The sequence below is a fragment of the Callorhinus ursinus genome, unplaced genomic scaffold (genome assembly GCF_003265705.2).
Source record: "Callorhinus ursinus isolate GAN/ISIS: 27379988/994484 unplaced genomic scaffold, GSC_fseal_2.0 scaffold11, whole genome shotgun sequence".
In the NCBI taxonomy this organism is placed as follows: Eukaryota; Metazoa; Chordata; class Mammalia; order Carnivora; family Otariidae; genus Callorhinus; species Callorhinus ursinus.
The window spans coordinates 56,340,104-56,364,155 of record NW_027397073.1 but is presented as its reverse complement, the minus strand read 5'-3'; the positions used below and the strand labels follow the sequence as shown (position 1 = coordinate 56,364,155).

Below are 24,052 nucleotides of genomic sequence, written 5' to 3'. Positions count from 1 at the left end.
ACAAGCTAATAAATTTCCAGCTTTTGAAAAATTACTGCATTATACTAGAAACAGACATTCTTCTGTCACATCCAATCCCCATCCTTGGGCTCAGGATATGATATAACTGACATATATTATAATTGACATAGATGTTTTTATTATGTAGGAGGAAAGGTCCTCATCAAGTTGAAATGTCTGATGAAAGGCAGCACACAGAATCATCTTTGTTTTCAGCGTTATGTTTACTGGCCTCAAAATTATGGGCTCTTTCCAACTCATCTTAACTTAATTTCATTTCAAAGATTCCAAACACCTGTTGTACTTACAACAAATTTCCTATTGCATACAGAATCATTATCAAAATAGTGAGAGAACCTTTTGATTTTTGCCAACATACAGCAAGGAAATAAATCTGAAATAAGGGGCAGAATATTTGGGAGAACCATGGAATATGGTTCTATCAAATGTTCTATTATATGTTAACGGAAAAATCATTTTTCTGAGTCTTAATTTTCCTAACCTGTAGAATGAGAAGATCCTACCAGGTGATTTCTAAAATTCCAAGATTCTAGGATTCTTTAATTGATTATTATTATTATTTTTAAAGATTTTATTTATTTGACAGAGAGAGACACAGCCAGAGAGAGAACACAAGCAGGGGGAATGAGAGAGGGAGAAGCAGGCTTCCCGCGGAGCAGGGAGCCCGATGCAGGGCTCGATCCCAGAACCCTGGAATCATGACCTGAGCTGAAGGCAGATGCTTAACGACTGAGCCACCCAGGCGCCCCTGAATTATCTTTATAAACTGTAAGACACCAACATTTTAGAAATTTCATTTATATCAGTGACTTCAAATTTCCTCCCTAAGGATACTCTTCAGATCTTCTGTCACCAGACTGAAATAAGTAGCTGAGGACCTAAAATTATAGAGCTTTATGTTCTGCAGCTTACATAATGGCCCCTGACATTATCCCATTTGTCTTCTTCTGACATTATCCCATTTGTCTTCCATCTTTGCTTCTCCCTTTGCTAACCCTAGGCCAGTGCCTGGCACTAGACAGATACTCAATATCTCTTAACAGATTGAATGAATTAAACTGAAATGCTCAGAGAAGATTCTAGGATTTATATTCTTTCCTATCTTCCTCGGGAGAACAGCAGTAAGAATGTGGAAAGGCAATAATAGGCTGACAGCATGCTCAGCTGGCTTAGTAAGTTGTCATCTTGGTTTTTATTTTTCCATCTGAGCCATTGTCTTTGACTAAGAAGGGCCAGTGACAGACCATGAGGTTGATAGAACATACCTGGGCTGTGTCCCTGTTGGCATCGGGCAGTGCCATGACCATGAGATGTAAAGCTTGAAACTGTACTTTGATGTGAGGCCCTCCTAACAAGAAAACAGAAATAACCACACATTTTGAACAACATTGTTGCATTCTGACAGCACTTCTTGCTAACATCTGGTGGCACAGGAGGACTCCTGACAGCTTTCAGTGGTAAAGACTCAGGTTTTGCGCCCAACAATGTAAATTTGTTAACTTGGACAAGAGCCTCAGTCGATCAACTCCTCTTTCACATCCCATAATGCCATTGTAGAGGCAGGTGGCCAATGAGATCCTCAAAATAATCTAGATTTGTATAACATTTCTCTTTTCAAAGTACTTCCACAGGCCCTGCTTTACTTGTATGCTATAAACAGAAGGCTTAAAAGCTCAAGTCAACAGAAAATATATCTTTTTTCCACATAATGAGGCAGCAAAGTATAATTATTAGGAGCATAGATTCTAGAACCAGGTTCAAATCCTGCATCTACTTTAGTCTGAGTGACCTTGTACAGGCTACTTAACCCCTCATTCCTACTATTTTGCCATCTGTAAAATGGGAGTAGTCGTATCTACCTATCTCCCCGGGTTATTACAAAGACTAAATGAGTTAGTATGTATAGTGTGTTTACATCAGTGCCTGTATATAATTACCTCTATATGTGTTTGCTCTTATTATTATGGACATTTAAGGTAAGTGACTATAGTTGGATCTTTAGAGATTCTTGAGTATTTTATTCCTTGATAATGACAGAAGATGGCGCCAGAGGGCTGGCATTTATACTTGTGTATTAAACGCTGATTCTTTTCCTGTTTCAGGGAATTTTAGGGATTCCATCCACAGCTGGATAATCCACAATGAGCTGTACTGAAAATGTAGAGTATATCAGAGCATTCCAGGCGTTGTTTTGTCTCTCTGTATTCTCCTCACAATGGTCTCTTGGTGGGGAGTTCCTGGAGGGAAGCGTTATGTTCTAGCACCCCTGGGGAGTTCTCAACTTGAAGGTAAATCTATTTATATTCAATGGATGAAAGGCAGTCACCTGCCTGTAAAGTTACTTAGCTTTACAGCAGTGAATCTATTTATATTCAATGGATGAAAGGCAGTCACCTGCCTGTAAAGTTACTTAGCTTTACAGCAGTGGAAACATTCTTGAGACAAGCTACTAGGTTATAGGAGATTGTGTGCATCCTTGTTAGGAGGAGATGACTAATGTGCATAACCATTTAACAAAGAAACAGTTGGGAGGATTATTTATAGGATTGTGTCACATTGTCTTGGCACAATCCCCATGTGGATTTTTAGAAATTTATGTCAAATTTGTAAACAAAAATGACACAGGTTCAGGATTTTTTTGGAAAATGGCTAATGTACACTGACATGAGTTTACATAATTAATAGGAACTATCAGGAGCATATCTCAGTACAAAGCACTGAGGGACGGATAAGGCATTATTTAATACATAAATTGCAGGCTGTCTATAATCTTCCAATGCAACCAACATTTTGGCAGAGGGAACAATAGATGCAGATGCAGGCTCTATATTTCCATCAATTTCAGAGAAATTATGAAGTTACTTTTAAGACTGAAACTCTAAACTGGCAAATAATCCATTTTCATTTTATTTAGGAAACCTACCCCTATACCACTTTGTAGCTAACAGTTTTGTAGTTAATTCATTACTGCATCCTGGTTCAGATTTTTTTCCCTTGAGGTCATTATTTTCCCAGAAAATTATTCAACTTTTCACAAAAGTATCTAAAGTTTGACTTAGTCTTTTAATTTTATGGGCAATTTTTGGGCCAAGTTTGGAAAGAGAATGTGATTACAGTAAAAGACTACATGCTCCAAAGCCCATTTTAGAGCATAAAGATTAGCAGTTTAAACACACGTATCCATAATTCTTTCCTTCAGAAAAATCTCATTATAACTAGGGCTTACTCTAGGTAGCAAAAAGGACATTTTCCCTGCTGGTAGCAGCCCAGAACTCTGGGCTTCCTGTGGGGTTGGCTGGTATCAACTCAATCACTGCAACATGCTTTTTTCACTTTCAAAGTCATACAAGGAAATGTGGACTCCTCTGTGAACCTTTTCAGGATATTTTCCAGATTTTCTCCCTTCAATGAAGTGTACTAGCTGTAGTCAGACAGGAACAATGATGTTAAGGAAACCTGTTTTAAATGTGTATGACATTTTAAAATAGGATTCTCTCAACAGGACTGGCATTGGACTCCTTGCATAATCTCATAATACTAAAAAACCACAAACAGAAAAAATCTTCTGTGGCACCAATTGTTTTGATGCATTATTTAATATTATACCACAGATCAAGGCAAAGGGAATACTTCTCCATTTTCCAGGAGAGCAAACTATACAGAAAATCCTACTTACAAATTGAAGGGAGGAAGTCCTGCTTCTGGTATGGCTGAATAAGCTCTGTCCTGACCAACCCTCCTGAAGATAACTATAAACTCTGGACAAATACAAAACCAACCATCTAAGGCAGTGGAGAATTCATAAGAGCAGGCAGATTGAGAAGCCTGGACACTTGGAAATAGGGAATGGTACAGGGAGAGTTTCCCACTATCCTGGTTTTTAGTCTATGGTGAGGCCATAGCTGGTCTTGCAGGAGGCAGCTAAAACTCCAGTTCTTCTGGCCCAAACAGCTAAAAGTCAGGATTCACGATGACCACAGCCACTGGGAAATAATGGAGGAGGCCCTGATTCTGGTAAAAAATCTTGGCTGACTCATGAACGAAGCATGTGTGGAGTAGCACAAGGAAAGATACATAACTGAACTGACAGTCCAAAAGACCGCTGACAATTTGAGTTCAAGTAAATTGTTGGCCCAAATACAAATAACAAAAAGCAAAACAAGACTCCAACCTCACTCTTTGGAGAAATATTATAGAATGCAGTGTCTCCAAAACACAACATTTACAACGTTCAGGATATAGTATTAAATTTACTTAACATACAAGAGTGATGCATTCTCAAGGGAAAAGACAATCAACAGAGACCAACCCAGAGGTGACCCAGATGTTGGCACTAGCAGACAAGGATTAATGATGTTAAGAAAAATATGCTTATAATGAATGAGAAGATAGGCCATCTCAGCAAATAAATAGAAAATCCTTAAAAAGGAGGCAAGAATATGACAAGGGAAACAAGAATATACAATGGGGAAAAGACAGTCTCTTCAACAAATGGTATTGGGAAAACTGGACAGCCACATGCAAAAGAATGGAACTAGACTATTGTCTTATACTACATGCAAAAATGAACCCAAAATATAAAAAAATGAACTCAAAATGGATTAAAGACCTAAATGTGAGACCTAAAACCATAAAACTTCTAGAAGAAAACATAAGCAGTAACCTCTTTGACATCAGCCATAGTTAGATTTTCTAGATCCAGCTCCTCAGGCAAGGGAAACAAGCAAAATTAAACTACTGAGACTACCCCAAAATAAAATGCTTCTGCACAGTGAAGGAAATCATCAACAAAACAAAAAGGCAACCTATTGAATGGGAGAAGATATTTACAAATGATATACCCGATAAGGGGTTAATATTCAAAATGTATAAACTTAACACAAAAAAACCCCAAATAATCTGATTAAAAAACGGGTGTAGGACATTTTCCCTAATGTAGACATTTTCCCTAAGAAGATAGAGACGAACAACAGACATGAAAAAATGCAAATCAAAACCACAATGAGATGTTACCTTACACCTGTCAGAATGACCAAAATAAAAAACACAAGAAGTAACAAGTGTTGGTGAGGATGTGGAGAAAAAGGAACACTTATGCATAGTTGGTGGGAATGCAAATTGGTGCAGCCACTGCGGAAAATCCTATGGAAGTTCTTCAAAAAATTAAAATTATCATTACCATGTGATCCAGTAATTCCACTGCTGGGCATTTATCAAAAGAAAACAAAAACACTAATTCAAAAAGATATATGCAAGCCTATGTTTACTGCAACATTATTTACAATAGCCAAAGATATGGAAGCAACCCCAGTATCAAACAGATGAATGGATAAAGAAAATATGGTGTGAAAAAAAATAAAGAAGATGTGGGGTGTGTATGTGTGTGTATATATACATACAATGTACACACACACACACACACACACACACACATATACATATAATGGAATATTACTCAGCCATAAAAAACCAAAATCTTGCCATTTGCAACAACATGGATGGATCTAGAGGGTATAATGCTAAGTGAAAGAAGTCAGAGAAAGAAAAATGCCATATGATTTTTTACTCATGTGCAATTTAAGAAACAAAGGAACAAACAAACAAAAAAAGAGACAAAAAACCAGACTCTTAAATATATAGAGAACAAACTGGTGGTTGCCAGAGGGGAGGTGGGGAGGGGGTGGGGGAAAGCAATAAAGGGGATTAAGAGTACACTCACCATGATGAGCACTGAAAAATGTATCAGATTATTGAATCATCATATCGTACACCTAAAACTAATACAACACCGCGTGTTAATTATATTTTATTAAAAAAAAGCACCAACTGGAAATTCTAGAACTGACAAAACACAATATCTGAAATAAAAAGGAATAAAGAGAACTAGCTCTTCTCTCTTTCTTTGCAAGCTTCTCTCATAAAACAAAACACTACATCTTACAAAGAAAAGAGATACTAGTCATAGATGGCATGTGAATTAAAGCTTAGGAAAAAACTGCCTTGCTTATCACATTCTCTTCTCTGAAGACACAAAGGATTATTTTATGAATCTGATTTAGTTAAAATTTTTAAAGATTTAGAACCTACTATTTTTTAGGACAAATTTTGTCATAAAACTCAGGACCTATTCTTTTCCTTCATTGTGGTTTTAAGGATTTTATAGATCTGGTCAACCTGCGGGAAGTTGTAAACTGGCAGCTAGAGATATCATTTGTTAGGCTCACAGAATGTTTTCAAATTTGAATTTGTGGCTGATATTTTCAAATTTACAGTTTTCCTATTGAAGTGTGGATTTTGGCTCTCATTCCCACATGGTAACCATTATCTAGAGCTGAGCAGTGGTCAACCTTTTTATAAGGGATGTGTCCTTTTAGTTTGCCCATGGGCCTTTTCTGTCCATGTAGAATTACCATTTATTTAACAGCTTTGTACAGAGTTAGCCCTGTGACCCTTGAATTCCTCTGGTTAGTAGTCAAAGCCCCCATCATGTAAACCCATTCTACTTTTCTAAATTTCTTTCTTGTCACATCTCCACAATATTCAACCCTGAAGCTAAAAACTAAAACCATGCCAAATTATTCCCTCATTGCCAAATACAACACACACTTTCCAGTTTCCATGCTTTTATCCAAGTTCCTCACTTAAGGCCTAATCTATGTAACTTTGTAGTTTTCAGAGACAAAACACCTTCTGTGTAACATTTACTGTGTGTTAAACATCATTAAACCCAGGACCTTGGATTTAAAGAAGGGAGAGACCTTCTATTTTTGGAAGGACTATTACACACCAGGTACTATTCTAGATGTCTTCATTCAATAACCACATCAACCCTGACAAGCAATTATTTTCTGTAATTTATAGGTGCAGCAATGAAGCTCAAAAAGGTTGATTACATGGCTAACAGATGGTTGAGCAGGAATTCAAATCTCAAGAGCCTGGTCTTTCTGCAACCCTCTTTTTTAACGATCATAAAACCCGCTAAATTGTATCTACCAATAATGAGAAGAGAGGACTGTTTACCATCAAATTCAATACTTCACCAAGCACTCCCAGGAAACAGGAAATCTGTACATTTATGATCACATTTGATTATGCATCTTTCTTTTGCTGTGTGACTTTATTGACCTTACATCTTAGTCCATTCACACTTAACTTCTTCCACCTACTTTCCATGAGAGTGATGAAGGCAGGTATATATTCCACAGGGAAAAGAGAGGTGGGTAGTTCTCTGAAAAATGCCTTCAACATTACTGCAGCTTCTCTATGGCACATTCTGTCCCATTTAAATTTATCAGCATTAAACTTGGCATCCAGTTCTTCACGGTATTGCTGAAAATCAAGAAAAAGAGTCAATATTCAAAGTGTTTTTACCACCTGATCCCCCTTTCCCTTTTAAAAACTGTCATTACATAAACTATTTTTGTAAATAGATTGAAAAGCCAGTATCTACCAACCCTAACTTTTTCAACATAATTAAAGAACTGAAATAGCTATTTCTGAATGAATTTTTCTAAAATCTTTTAAGAATAATGTTAATCTTGAAATTATCTGCTAATTCTACAGAACTATAAAATGCTTTACTCAGATCATAATTTCGTTTCTGTGGTTTTGGCAGAATACCACGTATCCCCACAGGACAAATGTACTGATTTGACAAAAGCCTCCACTTCCCTTTTTTTTTTTTTTCATGATCCCTTCCTTCTGCCATCCTGTCATCTACTTCTAAATTAGACCAAGAATGTATGCCTCTCAGCTAGTTCTCATACAGAATGAAAAATATCCCAATAAAGGAACTCTGACCTCACAGCAACATGCAGACCAATGACATCTTCCTGGAGCAGTTACAGCAAAGTGTCATGCCAAGAGGTACACATGTCTTCCACATGTTTGCATGCTTGCCCAATCCTTCATAAGGTTTGGAACACTGTGTAAATACTTTAAGAAGATCACTAAGCCTCCATAAGTTTTAGTTGGGTTATACAGTTCACATTATCGATTAATCTGATTTTCGGTGCCACCATTCTCCATGTTTCTTTTTCAAACTCATTTTCTACTCTCCCCTTGAATTGCATACAGAGTTCACCTATTAATAACAGGTAGTTGTAGTAGTTCCCCAACTGACACTAACTACTCCAAAAAGAGAACTCTGAAAACCCTCAGCATTTTTGAGGCCTTCCAGCCTTGAGTCATGCACAGCCAGTCGGTCTGCACATCTGACCTTTCCCTACCACATTGCAGCTCATTACCCAGCCCAGACTTTAATGCTCCCTGAGCCTACGACACGGGGGACACCCTGGTAGTACATGTGCCTTACAGAGACAGACAGGATTCCAAGCCACCCTCTAGCCCTTACTAATGACAGCAAAAGGAAATATTCTTCTTGTCCTTGAGAAGCTCTCAGTCTAATAGGAATAAAAGAGCAAATCAAGCAAATCCTTTGCTGATAAATACACTTTGTAAAGCACTGAAGCATACATAAAAAGTGCTTCCTAGAATAAAAGAAGGAGAGTACAGACTGGGCTCTGGTAAGAGAAGGATGCACGGGATCCATTCTTTGCCTTTAGGCAGTTCTGTGAATGGTACTATCTTATGAATTCATGATGCTAACTCAGGTCACATATTGGATGCTATGCAGCCAGGAAAGAGGAGAATCCAACTCTTCTCAGGCCAAGTCTTGAATCTGTGAGGCGCTTGTCAGAGGAAGAGGAAATAGAAGGGTACTCCAGACAGCAGAAAGTGCTCCAGCAGTGGTACACATGCAAGGAGACCCACTGGATCTGGGGAACTCCCAATTAGTTCAGTGTGCTGGGGTGCAGACCAGAGCCAGCCCTCAGGGGGCTGAACTTATTCCATGGGTCATGAGGCAACATGGAACATATCCAAGCAGGAGAACAAGGTGAGATTTATCTCTTCTGGCAGCCAGATGGGAAAGCGATTTGGAGGAGAATAGAGCTTGGGTGCTGATTGGGGAACAGACTAGAGGCAAGGAGACTAGCTACTGGGTCATGGCACCATTTCTGGAAAATGGAGGACTAATCCGGATAAGCAGCTGTAAGACAGAAAGGAGAGGCGGCACGGACGGACTGCCTGAGAAAATTCTCACAAATCAGTGATGGATTATTTAGAAGGTGACATAACCGTCCAAAATGACTCTGACTGCTAGCTGGGGTCATAGGTAGATGGAGGTGTTAACGGCAAGTACAGGGAAAGCAGCAAATGTCTTCCATCCATTGCCCAGTGCTACAAAGCAAAGGGGAAACTGTTTTCAAGGAGGCAAGAAGCACCAGCGAGGGCAGAATAATTCAAATTCATCTCCCACATCCCTCTGCTGTACGAAGCTGACTGAAACACAATGTGACCACCGTTCTAACCTGCCAGCGGTTCCCTGTTGCTTAACAGGCAGCACAGCTCCGGCACCACAAGCGGGCTCTACAACCAGATTCTTTAGGTTCTGATCCCAGCTCCACAACTGACTAGTTCTAAGGCCTAGGCCTCAAGTTCCTCACTGTGTAACAGGAATATTAAAATGACTTCAGGGGCGCATGGGTGGCTCAGTTGGTTAAGCGTCTGCCTTCGGCTCAGGTCATGATCTCATGGTCCTGGGATCGAGCCCCACATCGGGCTCCCGGCTCAGTGGGAAGCCTGCTTCCCCCTCTCCCACTTCCCCTGCTTGTGTTCCCTCTCTCGCTGTGTCTCTGTCAAATAAATAAATACAATCTAAATAAATAAATAAATAAATAAATAAATAAATAAATAAATAAATAAATAAAATGACTTCGCAGAGATTCAATCAGATAATAATATGTAAAGCTCAGTGGGGAGGGCCCGCCACACAGCAAGCTTTCAATAAATGCTGGCTGCTCCTAACATCCCCCTCCTCTTGGTCTGTAATAACCTTTAGTATTATTACTATGGGAAACCCATGCATATGTAGTTATTTGGTAACAGTATCTCTTCCTCTGTCTGGATGGACAGAATAAAACAAAACTGAGAGAAAGAATGTCCTCTCTTCCTTTTGAACAGAAAAAACTGAGGGACATAGGAGCAGAGCTGACATTTCCACGGTAGTCCTAAACATGAAACCATAAACCAGGTGTTGAATTCAGCTTGCCAAAGACAGGAAAGGAAGCATCTGGAGGTTAAAGAAGTCATGTTTTCTGTCCACTGTTAATGAGAACACTAGGCCGGGGTCAGATACCACGTCCTTTAATCTGCTCTGAGCAAATATACAACCTGCTTCCATGTCAGAGGCAGGTTTATAAAAATGCAAATGACCCACCTTCAGCTTCAAAAACCAGTTCAGGAAGGGAAACCAGCAGACCAGGTAACATAATTACAATACATTTAGAGCAGCCTCAGAATAATTGAAATGAGTCAAGAAAAAAAGAAAACCTCGCATGTCAAACAGCTTGCCTTCTTCCATAAAATGTATTCCCCAGTGTTTGGCTCAAATTTCTATCATTTTTGGAAAAGAAAATCATTGAAAACACCAAAGCATTAAATTGGTTCCAAATGATCTGAGGCCTCGAATACAGGAATGGGCTCCACTGCTGTGTTCCCTGTGCGGCCAAAGCTAGCAGCTTCCCCCCAGGGCTGTGCCCCTGTTAGTTTCACCAGGCCTTGAAAGCACAAGATTGTTCATAATGACACATTAGTGTTAGCATCATCCATTTGGCACAATTAGAGGATAATTACAATGGAGTATTTTTTTAACAATCTTTCCCTAAGCACATTCCTAGAAAAACTAGTCTAACAGAAGAATTTAGACAAGTAGTTTAAAGTTTGAACAAAGAAGAGAAATAAAGACCCCTTTAATAGATCAAGTTACAATGTCTTTCTAACTATGATATTCCCCCATTTCTGTTTGCTGGCCCAGATTTCTCTCACTTGGTTTTCCTGGAGCTCAAACCATGAAAACATCTGGATTACATTTTCAGACTAATAAGAGATGGAATAAATAGGCTGAAACTACATAAAACCGATTAGGGGAGAAAAGGGACTTTTCCCTAAATATGGTTCAGGAATGCATGTGCCTATAAGAACACTCTGAAGGAATTATTAGCCTTTGGTAAGCATTTTTCAAAGATTAGCTAAAGAAAAGTAACTTCTGCTATGGTGTTAAACTTCGTGCACACAACAAAGGTTGTGTAATGTCTCCTTTTGATTATTTTGAAAAATAGAGTCTTAAATCATCTCTATTATGTTTTACATACATACATACATACATACACAGACACACAGACACACACACACACACACACACAGGAGCCAGGAAGAATCTGTGTAAATACTATTTCCCAATCATAGAGGGAGATTTAGAGGAATGAAGTCTAATTGTGTCTAGGAAATTTGTTTCTCTGACTTCATTTTGGTTCTCTGACTCAATAAATATGACAACTTTCATCCTCTGATTCAGGGTACATATAACAACCATACCTATGAGAATCTAAGACAAAAAGCAGACTCAATTTAGAAAGAATAAACCTTTAGGAGCCATTAGGAATTTTCTTGCCTTTCAAATGACCTTCTGCCAGCATCTAGCAATCTCCATTCCCAGGGAAATGACAACTCTCCAAATGCCCCAACCCCTTTTGCCACTGGTAAAGTGATGCACTGCTCAGACCTCCCTTACAAAATGAATTATCTGCATAAAATAATGCAGGTGACTCCTGACAGCTGACTCCGCCAGCAGTTAGCACCTGCTCATCTGCCTCATCCCCTTCCTCACAGGAAGCCAGAAGCCAGAGCAGTGACTGGGGTGTGGAAGCTGGTGCCGGGCCCCTCTGCCTGGTGAGGGGCTACTCCGAAAGGCAGGGAAGGCCAGCGTGAGCCCTGCTTCTGGTCTGAGGCACAGACTTCCTCCCCTGCACCCTTCAGAAGCACTATGCCTCTTCTACTCCTGACTCCATTTCAGAATCTGCCTTCTGGAGCTTCCAACAGACACAGCCTATTTATTCTCAGTTTCTACTTAACAAAAATATTGCATCACACTTCTAAATAAAAACTGAGATTTCTGATACAAATAGAATTTCCCAAAACATGTACCAAAATGAATTAATGAAGAGATGCTCTTCCACCTCTACACATTGCTACCGAGTTAATTTTTCCCTCATCTTGAGACTTTTTTCTCAAGGACCGATTATTTAAAACTGCTCAGGTTCTCATGTCTACCAGACAGGGAGTGATTCCAGGGCAGAGTAGAACTCCTCACTGTGAGGCCCCCAGCAGACAAAGTGGGATATCTTACTGGAAATTTATGAGAAAAGTTTTTCTTTTTAGTGGTTCTTTCCTTTATGAAAGGAGTGGAGTTTGCCACTTTCTTACTAGAAGTAAGAAAGCAAAGCAAAAGGAATCACATTACTCAGGTGGTTTTATATATAGAAATTAAAATTACCTTCAATAAAACTAGGTTTTAGAACTGCTGAGTGATTATTCCAGTGGTGACAGCCATTCCTACATATTCTTTTTTTTAAATTATGTAATGTTAATCACCATACATTACATCATTAGTTTTTGATGTAGTGTTCCATGATTCACTGTTTGTGTATAACACCCAGTGCTCCATTCCTACATATTCTTATAAGGACTTTCATTAAAAAGACAGCCAAAGAATGTTTCTAAGCTTAAAGCAACTGATAATGGGGGGCACCTGGGTGGTTCAGTCAGTTAAGTGTCTGACTCTTGATTTAAGCTCAGGTCATGATCTCAGGGTCGTAAGATCAAGCCCCACATCCAGCTCTGTGCTGGGCATGGAGCCTGCTTAAGATTCTCTCCCTCCCTCTCCTTCTGTCCTTCTCCCCCCTTAAAAAAAACAGTACATAAAAAAATAAACAAAGTAACTGATAATGGAAATAAGGGCTCATGTAATATTGGCTTGGTGAATTCCATGACCAAGAAGAACAAAGCAAACTAAAATGTTTAACCCAGAAAACAGTGATGGGACATTTCAACTTTTCCAAACTAAAGGTAAGCAACCGTTTTTCATGGCAAATTGGTATGTTGTTTTGCTGTTGCTGGTTTTTTACTGTTGTTGTTCTAAAAAATAAAAGGATACACAACTCAGGATCATGGAACAACATTTAATCATAGGTATCCAGGAACACTAGATAGGGTCAAGTGGTCCTATCAACAGCAACAACAACAAAGGACTTGATACCTGGGGCCTTGTGAACTGGGTCTCGCTAGCTTAGGTCTCCCACTAAAAAGACAGAAAATGTTCAGTACCTTGACTTTGGCAGTGCATCCTGAAAGTCGAAAAATTCCTTCAGATTCCAGGCCCGATTCCTCAACTTTCTCAAAAAACTAAAAAGCAATGATACATTATAAAAATGAATACCTCCATGCAATTATAAACATCTGAAATAACAATGATGGTGACAACAATAAATAAATTACCATGCATATATAAGTCCTGTGCCTGGTATTTGAATGCTTTGTGAAATGTTCACAACTGCCTCTAAGGTCAACAGTAGTTACCAATTTGCAAATACAATGGAGACTGAGAATTGGCCTATCACTTTCCCAGGATCGCCCTCAAAAACGGCACTGTCTCTCAAGCTCCTGCTCTTGACCACTAGAATACACCGCCACTTGGCCAATTTAAGATCTGATTACTGTATATCTCTTTCTGCAGATGGACCAATAGGAAAAGATTTCAAATTTACTATTATTGGGTGCAACCACTTTAGCTGAGAGACAACAGGAATTCTAGAAGTATGACCAAGAAGGCAGAAACCGTAAAGGCTTATACCTCTCCTGAGTTCCCATGGTGATGATGATGATGACGTTGTTAACGTAGTCATAACATAACCTAACATTTACTGTGCACTTACTGTGTCAACTGCCCCTTTCTCAGCACTTTGCCATCTATTAACTCATTTAATCCTCACACTAATCCTACCAATCAGGTGCTAATCGCAGCCCCATCCAACTGCTGAGAAGACTGAGGCACAGACAGGGTAAGTGACTTGCCCGTGTTTACACTGCAAGAGGAGGATCCAGAGTCTCTGCTATTTTCCTTTCAAGAAATGGTGGTGCCTGAAATTAGGGAGTTCTTACAGGTAGGGAGAGAAATGGATATTTAGGCCAAGGAAATATATCCATTAAAAAAGACTCTCCCATAGGAGTGGAAGAATAATACCTTAAGCTGTCTTCAAAGAGGAATACTCGATATCAGGAATAATAATAGCTAACATGTATTGAGTTGCTGATATACATCCAGATTTAGCTGAACTAGCATTTACTGTGCACCTTCCATTTGCTAAGTTCCATGCTACATTTTTGTAGCTACATAATAATATAAATTCATGTGTTCAATCTCCTCGGAATTAGATTTTTATGCATTGTCTTCAAACTCTGTCCTTTACACAGAGGACAGAGGTCATCATTCTAGTTCTAATTCAAAGAAGGAAAGAAAATCTTCGTGTCACCATGGATTTTGGCCGTGGACATACGCTGCGCTCCCTTTCACCCTTCCTCCTGGCTGGCTCTACGTTCAAGGGTAAGGTATCTCACCCTCCTCTGCCTCAGTGGCCTCATTAGTAAGAAGGGAGATGATAACACAACCTCCTCGGGCTGCTGAGTGCTGACTACCCATGCTTGCATATGGATGGCACCTGCTCAGGGGACACACCCTCAGATGCCCCTGTGCATGCCGGCACATCTCGAGCGCCCTCCGGCTCTCTCATCGCCGGCCTCTGCCTCTATGAGCAGCAATCACCTGACTTGAGAAGTCGCTTAGTCTGAGGCACTGGCAGCAAAGTTTAAGAGCACACAGCAAAGAGCCATGGCATTGTTACTGTGAATATGGTAAGTTTATGTTTTCTCAGTCAATATTTTTCTACATTACTTAAAAACTCAATTTAAAATGCAGTAAGATTTTGCTTAGGGCTTGGGATTTTAAATGTGCCACTGGATGTCACTGTTGAATAAATGCATACTTAAGTAAACCAGTGTAAATTGTTGGCTATAAAAAACATGACTTAAAATCAAATCAGCTATTGAGCAATGATGGTCACTGAGATACTGGCAGATGATAGTTATGGTAATATTTTTCAAAACGCCCTTCCCCTTTATCTAAATATATCCTATCTTCATAGTCATACCTGAAAAACCACCAGAAAAGTACACTTTAGGCTTTCTTAAGCTTTGTTTGGCAAATTCATTTAAGTCATCACACATACATATTTTAAAAACACCCAACCTGTGATATAGCTCAGCAAATACTTAAATAATCAGTAAATGTACAGGTGATAATTAATGGTCATCTTGTATTCTGCAGAGAATATTCAAATACACACACAAACATATAACACACACAAGTAACCTTTAGAAAATAATGGAAAAAAATATAACAGAAGGAAGCCATGTGACAGAGCATCTGTGTCCATCACCTGATGCTTTATGGTCAGACAGTGCAACAAGCTCCAAAAGTCTGCAGCAAGGCAAACTGGTTACAAGTGCTGTGGGATGCATGAAGAAATGTGAAAATCACCAAAGGTCTGAGTCCTAGGAGGGCTTTAGTGTCTTTAAATAGACAAGAAAATTCATTAGCGGGTTTGCAACGCCAAACTGCAAGCAGGAGGCTCTGTTATTTCCCCAGTCATTTACATTCCACTCACTTTTTGTAACACCAGGGGGACCTTCACTCCAGGGTCTTTCTTTCGGTCACTGTCCAATAGGACTGTAAGTGGAACGCCAAAAATACCATTGTCTTCATTGTAAAATGGGCAAGAAAGAAAGAAAGAAGAATCAGGAAAGCATTATCTTATTCCAGTGCGTCAAAGTGTTAAAATCAGAAGAAACTGGTCTTAACTACCTCGTCCTTTTACTTTCTCAGTTTTGTTTCTTTTCAACTGGATTCCAAAGGCATCAAAAAAGGCAGTCAGTTCAATGAGAGAGAGATGGCGGATTTTCTTCATGTCTTCAGCAGACAGATCTCCTGCTTCAGTTAGGCCAAATCTGGTTTTCTGGACAATAAATTTCTAAAATACATATTGAAGATATTTATTTCTTATGGCAAAGGAAAATTATTACCCCTTATTCAAATGCCACCTGGACATTCTCAATCTGTATAGCAAAACATGCCGCTTGTAAAAAAATCTCTGAGAAGCAAGCTGTGTCATAGAAAGATTATGAATAATTTTTAGAACATTTACAGAACACTCTTGTGCTAAAGTGTACTATAACATTGTCATCACAACCATGAAAACATCTTTCTCCTAAGAAACATCCTGTGTTGTCCACTGATGTCCCAGGCACCACATGGAATATACCTACCAGGGGTACATGTGACATGTGCACACAAAGCCCAATACCTAAGTGCTCCCAGAAGAGTTTCTGACGTATCTTTTTGGGTTGGGGGACCATCAGTCTTTTAATCAGTATGAGACTAACTAATCTCCCCATTGAATGTGATGCACAAGCCTGCTGAGACAGTAGTTATTCTACCTTACACCTCAAATTCAGATATTAAAAGTCCAAATATTTCTTAAAAAGAAAAATACATAGAAAGTACCAAATAATCCCATTATCATTTTGAGACAATGAATTTGCTATATTCCCCATTTCCACAATAGGAAACAAAATACATTAAAATGACAACCAAAAAAATTCTTCAACAATTTAGAAATACTGTGATGACTATAGTAAGACCTTTTAAGAAAGATCTTATATAATATCCACAAGTTTGCTTTGCTCTCAAAAAACCTGGTATGGAAAAAAATTTGCTAAAGTAGAAAAATCCCAGTTATTTCAATTACAAATATATTCTCTATAGGGGCTCCCTCAGTTAGAGCTTTCTTGAGGTTTTTAAACCATCCATTTATTCATTCATTTGTTCATTTAGTCAACAATTGCTCCTTAGAACCTCAAGTATTCTAAAAAGTAAAACAACAAAATGTAGAATGTGGTTTGGGGCATACCTTGTCTTATTAAAAACTTAGTTGTTTTACCTTCTTTCTGAGACCAAGGCCCCGCATGACAAGAACTGCAATCATTCATTAGGTAATTACCACTTGCTAAATCCCATGCAAAGTTCTTCATGGGAGACTGACCTGCACCCCAGGTGACCCAAATCTCAGGAGGGCACAGCCTGGATGAAGGAACTGGGGGCCAGCATCCTCTCTTGGATGACTCTCTCTAAAGATTGGGAGGGATGCCTCTGAAACCAGAGTCCCACTGGATTCCCTATTTTGCCCTAGAACACCCCTGTGCCCTCCAACATAGAGGCTGCTTAGAGACCAGGAGAAGTTTTAGAGTTTAACATAGGTAGGTTTAAATCCTGTTTCAGCCTCCTACTCACTGTGGGGCTTTGGATATATAACTTCGCTTCTTTGGGCTTCAGTGTTTTAGCTGTAAAATGGGAGTGGTATGGGGTGATTCCAACGCAGATACCTAGTGCAGCACCAGGGTGGTGGAAGACACTCAGTGAGTCTTACAGTTCTTGCCCTGCCCTCTTGCTCCCCCCATCCTGGGGTTGTTGTCTGGGAATGGTCCAGTCTGCCTAGGCAAAGACTCTGCCAGTTTTTATATGATCATTCCTTTAGCCCTGAAACTGCCTGAGCCCTGCTGCTCATCGTGCCTCCAGCTCCGATCAGCACAGAATATTCATCGCTCTACATCATGAACTCTTCACAAATGCATTTACTGAGTAGCCAATAGATCAATGTAACATAGTTCTTATAGTGGGCTTTCAGGATATAATATCCTGGATACAGATATAGATTTAGATATATAGATATAAGTATATATATATATACTCTGAGGCTTTCAGGATTATGAAGTAGATAGCTCTACTTGCCTATTCTGTAATAATGTTATAAATTCTTGAGTCTATTTTTGATGAATTTTTAGTGCCTTTTCTGCAAGTCCTCACTTCTTGTTGTAATGACTGTGACTTTTTGTAGTAACCCCCTCTGATATGTGGCTTCTAGAGGCACAATTAGGTATATAGTTAGAATCTGCATTAACCTATAATTAAGGATATAAACTGCATGAAATCACACACATCAGGAAATCCTATTTCCTCTGTAAAACAGTATTCAAGCATACACCCTCACAACTCTTCCTCAGTTGTGGCTGTACCAGTGCTGCCAGGTACAGCCAAGCAGGCTGTGCACTGCACAACAGATGGTGCCCTGGTATTACGCAACACTGATGCCTGCCCTCTCCCTCCACACACACACATTTAAAAAAGAAAAAAAATCCTAGTTTGTCCCATGGAAAAATCACAGGAAGTTATTGGAATAATCATGAAAGGTTTTACATACAGTTAAAGCATAGTCCTCTTTCTTAAAATTTGACTTCTTAAATTTACTTCTTTTTGGAGCCTCTGTAACCATTTCTGAGTAAGATACTTCAAAGGACAGCTCTTCAGTTTCTGGTGGAATATTTTTTTTCAGATAATCATCATCTAAAAAAAAGGATGTATAATTTTTATATGCCATTTAATCAATCAATATCATGTACTGTAAAATAAGCACAAAGTATTTCTAAGTTAACCTATAAGCACATCAGAATGCTTACATCCAAGGAACAGAATCAGACTCACCTAGAGGATTTCAGTTAAACAATAATGTGGGGTCATCGGACTCCCATATGAATGAATTTCTATAATTATTTTTTTAAGATTTTATTTATTTATTTGAGAGAGAGAGAATGAGAGATAGAGAGCACGAGAGGGAAGAGGGTCAGAGGGAGAAGCACACTCCCTGCTGAGCAGGGAGCCCGATGTGGGACTCGATCCCGGGACTCCAGGACCATGACCTGAGCTGAAGGCAGTCGCTTAACCAACTGAGCCACCCAGGTGCCCTGAATTTCTATAATTATTATCCAAACAAACTTTCTATTTCATCTGATGTTTTTAATCTTAGATTTTTATATCTCATAAAAGGCACTGAGGATTACTACAGAAAAGCCCACAAATGAGGTCTTTCTTCTATATGATATAACAGTTAAGTCCATCTAAACCCAACGTTGCTGCTCCTGGAGAAGCAGAAGCTTAAGGCAGAAGGAGAACAGGCGAAGACCCCACAAGAATTCCTGCCTAAATTCACTTCTCTTGTTGTTTCTCCCAAACTATGGGATGTTTGTCACTTTGGATGTGTTCAAATTCAATTTGGACTACACTGCTAGGTTAGCTCATGTAAATTGATCCAAATTCTTGTGATTTGACTTGGCTACCTGACCTCATATGCTGTTTATTAAGAAACAGCCAAATGGGTGACAAGAAATGTCCCACATTCTCCGCGAGGTAGGTTGAAATTAAGACAATAGATTCCTTGACCAAAAACAAGTGAATCCAGAAATCATTTGAGTAATCCTAAACTCTGATTTCTGACTAAGATTTGGCTTGCTGGAAAAACTGTTCATATGCAGTGAAAAAACAATTTGATTATAAAAAAGAGAACTCATCTCTTTTACCCTCCTCTATAGACAGTGACTACAGGACAACCAAATAGGACAAAAAGAACAACGACAACAACAACAACAACAAGAAACAGAAGACCTAATTAATCTTACATTAAAAGTTAAAACGGGAGAAATTTGCAAACCAACAGATTTTAAAATTTTAAACAGAAATACTAAACAAAAATACAATACTCAAGTGGAAGAGGCCCAGTTAAAAGCCAACCCTGTAGCCTTGTATGTTAGAGCTGCTCTGGTGCTGTATACACTGGAGCATAAGGAGAGATTTTTGGAAGCGTCCTACTTCCCAGCCCATTCGCCACTATTAAGCAGATCCAGATTACTTGTGAAAGAGACCTCAAATCAAAGATACTACCCAAGTGAGTAGTTTCTAAATGATGTGATGGTAGTGAAGGAGAAAAAGATTCTGCTTCCAATTTGGCTCAATTAATTTTATCTGGTATGACAGAATGGGGTGTTTGGAGCTGGCAGGGAGTGAGTGCTGGAGTGATAGAATCAAAATGGGGAAAACAAAAACAAAAACCCACACATTTTGCCTTGACAAAGTCACTGCTAACTGTACTGAGTGCCAGAACAAAAGCGAGAAGACACAGCTTAAGTTCAGTATAGAAGGATGTGTCACTCACCACTCATTGCACTCTGAACTGACTGTCCAGGGTCTGGAGATCCGTTGGAATGAACTGGTAGAGCTGGAATAGTCTCAAGTATAGACTGTGAAACAAGGAAAGATGAATACAAGACATTTTACCATAAAAATACAGGCTACCCCACATTCCAATCTGATTTATGTTCTGCAGTTTACAGAAGTTCTTTCCACACAAAGCAATTCTTGATTTCATACAGGGCTTGCACCTGATTTCCTGTTTCTATGTTCAGTCCAGACCTGTACAGCTCCAAGGGTTTCTCAACAGAGAACTGTGTCAAGGTCAAAATAACTGTGTCTAGGTCAAAATAACTGTGTCTTCTTAGCTCTTGAGAACTTGTTGCTCATACTCTTCCTAAGATGTAAAAATGACAATGCGTGATGTCACATAGTTTGATAAATACAGTATTTGTTATTCTTGATGTGGTAGTCACACATATTGGTCTTAAATTTCAGGTGATGACATAGCTAGATGGCTAATGGAAAGGACCCTGAGGCTAGACTGCTGGGATTCTAATATAGGCTCTCCCACTTACTGTGTGACTTTGAGCAAGTCACTTGAGTTCTCTATCACTTAATCTCCTACTCTGTAAAATGATGATAATAAAACATATTCAAAGAGGTACTATGAATTTTAAATGACTTGTTCTGTAATCACATCAAACAATATTGGATACACACTGAGCACAATATGAGGGTTGGCTACTGTTAGTAATTAACATATTAATTCCTCCATGACAAAATACAGAGTGATAATAACTACCAAAAACTTAAGTATGTTTTCTAGTTCAGTTTCTAATTTGCTACTTTCTTTACCAAGATCCCGCCAAAGCATTGTCTTCCCCTGCAATATTATCAGAAGTTGAGTATCTTTTCTTTTTTAAAAAAGATTTTATTTATTTGAGAGAGGCAGAGAGCATGGGGGGCGGTGGTTAGCAGGAGGAGGAGAAGCAGACTCCCTGCTGAGCAGGAAGCCTGATGCAGGGCCAAAGGCAGATGCTTGACTGACTGAGCCACCCAGGTGCCCCAGAAGTTGAGTATCTTTGTAAAGCCCCATGAAGCAAGTCAACTGCTCAAGTCTGGATGGGTATTAGTAAAAAAAAAAAAAAAAAATTATACACCAATCCTACCATTTCTGCCAATATAAATTTTAATGTGGTAGTTATTATCTATGAATGTGTGTGATGATGAAAATCTGGTATTCAATCAGCAATCTTTTATGTACTATTCAATATAAAGTCTGTTCATTTTTTTCCCCAGAGCCTGATGTTGTTACTTTTATTCTCATATTTATTTAGCAATAACTGAACACATGTTTCATGAAAGACTCTTTACAAATTACAAAAGGGAGTCTCGAATTCTGAGCCTTGTGTTCTCTTTTTCCTATTTTATTTCAAAGGAGAAGACACACTTGTAATTGTGTAAAAATCATGTAAATACATGGCCAGTTATTAAAACATAGATTCCCAATTCCTATAATTGGTAGAAGAATGAAAAGACATAAAAAGGTCTAGAGCCATACAAGTCATTGTCCATCAGATTTTTGGTAGCTCTAAAAATGAAACTACAGAATAAAGATTACTGGTACACTAAAATCCTTAAAATGATATGGACCACTTTTCAGTGGTCTTCTGAAGTTTTCCAAAAAGAAATGCTTTCTCAAACTTTGAAATAACTCACCTATGGGAGACAACACTCTTGAAAACTGAGAGACATTTATTTAAAGGCTGCAACTGATGGTTTGGGATGCTTAAGCCTACGAATGTCAGTTTCTTGATCTGTGAAGTGGAGAAGTGTCCAATTTGCTGAGTTGATTTACTGGTCTCTAGCCAGCCCTACTGGACTGATGGAGTGCCTGCCCTTTGTAATGTAAATTATTCTGCGGCTATCTTGGGGGAGGCAGAAATTTAAATTGTGATTCCTGCTCTTGAGCTATTATTTATAATGAGGAGTTACAGAGTAACATTTATGGAACATTATTAAAAAACAATCAACCCACTGTTAAGAGCTAATTTCTACAACACAACTATGTGTTTATTGGACGATAATGGAGAAGAAAGAGGTGCAGCCTGGAAGGGTTTCACCCAGAGGTGGGTGAACTTGAGCTGGAGCTCAAAGCATGATGGAGAGGACTTACAAACACAGAGGCAGCTGACAAAAACATTCGAGCCCAAAATGGAGGTATAAATTTCAGGTATGGAAATATCTGAAACATTTCTGCTACAAGGAATTGTGGAGACACCGGCATGCCAAGAGTTGAGGCAAGGTATTAGAAAAATATGAAAAATAAATTGGTCAAGATGGTCAGCTCAAATCACGGAAGGCTCGGAAAGCCAGGTAGAGAAGAAGAGACACTCATAAGGGGTAAAACAAAAGAGAACAAAACAAAAAAAGGAACATTCATGTGTTAAAGTAGGGGAACGATGTGGTAAAAATGAAAAAATGAAAAAGGAGAATACTGCCATTAAATGGACTTTGAGTTCTTAAGTAGGTTGAGTGAAAAGGCTAGGTGCTTGGTATTTATAGTTTTAAAACATCCACTTACCCATTCAACATATTAACACTAGCATCATTTTAAAATTTTTACTAGTTATTTTAATATATTTGAAATATTAATGCCACTCCCATTTAAAACACACTTCCTTTGCTTGTCCATAACAGATCCTACCATTTCCCTATGTGCCCATCCACAACAGGCTGGGGCTTCAGTTGGTGGGAAAGTCAAGGTTTTCCAGCCAGTGATGCTTGCTCTGCCACCCAAATCACACAGCACTGGGATTGGAGAGTAGAATATATGGGGGATGATTATTCTGAATTCCAATCTATAGAAGGTTGGCACTACCTGCCTGAGTTCTCTCAAAACTAGACTTTGTATGATATTTTCTTCACATGAAAGAAACACCATGCCTAACATTTTTCATGTTCATTACTTATAGGAAAAATTCACTAACTCAAAAGATGTTTCTGACCTTCCTGGCTAGCTATTTCTTTTTTTCTCAAGGTTTGAGTCAGTGTGTTATAACTCTGTATAAAAGCTGCCTTGAGTTAATACAGATAATAAGGTTCCCTTTCTATACCTGAGATCAGAACTGATAAATCTACATCTTGCCAAATTCCCCAGAGATAAATATTTATTTTTAAATTGAAGTATAATTAACATACAGTGTCATATTAGTTTCAGGTGTCCGATATAATGATTCAACATATCTATCCATTTTTCAGTCTTTATCGAGATAAGTGTACCCCTCATCCCCTTTATCTATTTCACTCATCCTCCCACCCACCTCCCCTCTGCAATGCCACTTTGTTCTCTGTACTTAAAAGTCTGTTTTTTGTCTCTTTTTATTTTGTTCATTTGTTTGGTTTCTAAAATTCCACATATGAGTGAAATCATATGGTATATGTCTTTGTCTGTATGACTTACTTCACTTAGCATTACACCCTGTAGGCCCACCCATGCTGTTGCAAATGGCAAGATGTTATTCTTTTTTATGGCTGAGTAACATTCCATTGTATACATGTATACCACAATCTTTATCCATTCACCTATTAATGGACACTTGGGTTGCCTCCATATCTTTGCTATTGCAAATAATTCTGCAAACACAGGGGTGCATATAACTTTCTGAATTAGTATTTTTTTTCCTTTGGGTAGATACCCAATACTCCAGAGATAAACTTAAATAAGTAACATTCACTGGCAAATATGCAATCAACTTTGAAATAAAACATAGTAACAATTACAAAATCTATCCAAATTGAATTTAAAGTCATTCCAATAATATCCTGGATTAAAAATTAAATCACATGTGAAATTATAAGCTAAATGTTAGACAATAAGAGCATTAAATTCCAAAAACCCATGATAAAAGCTAAACTATTATTCAGAGATTAATTCTTAGCCTTAAATGCAAATAAGAAAGATTAAAAATAAATATGTTTATAATCCAAGAGACTTAA

General features: G+C 38.6%; 1 protein-coding gene across 6 annotated transcripts in view; it reads right to left on the bottom strand.

Annotated features, from left to right (window-relative positions):
• The window catches only part of ARHGAP28 (Rho GTPase activating protein 28), a 203,137-nt gene that overhangs the window by 39,165 nt on the left and 139,920 nt on the right, over positions 1 to 24,052 (bottom strand). For all 6 annotated transcript variants that reach the window (XM_025886906.2, XM_073898512.1, XM_073898507.1 and 3 more), the window contains 7 exons: positions 20,076 to 20,160; positions 18,291 to 18,433; positions 15,839 to 16,004; positions 15,642 to 15,733; positions 13,246 to 13,323; positions 7,188 to 7,350; positions 1,287 to 1,369 (listed from right to left, as the gene is read on the bottom strand). In XM_025886906.2, the coding sequence (XP_025742691.1) occupies positions 1,287 to 1,369; positions 7,188 to 7,350; positions 13,246 to 13,323; positions 15,642 to 15,733; positions 15,839 to 16,004; positions 18,291 to 18,433; positions 20,076 to 20,160 (810 nt within the window). The remainder of the gene's footprint in view (positions 1 to 1,286; positions 1,370 to 7,187; positions 7,351 to 13,245; positions 13,324 to 15,641; positions 15,734 to 15,838; positions 16,005 to 18,290; positions 18,434 to 20,075; positions 20,161 to 24,052) is intronic.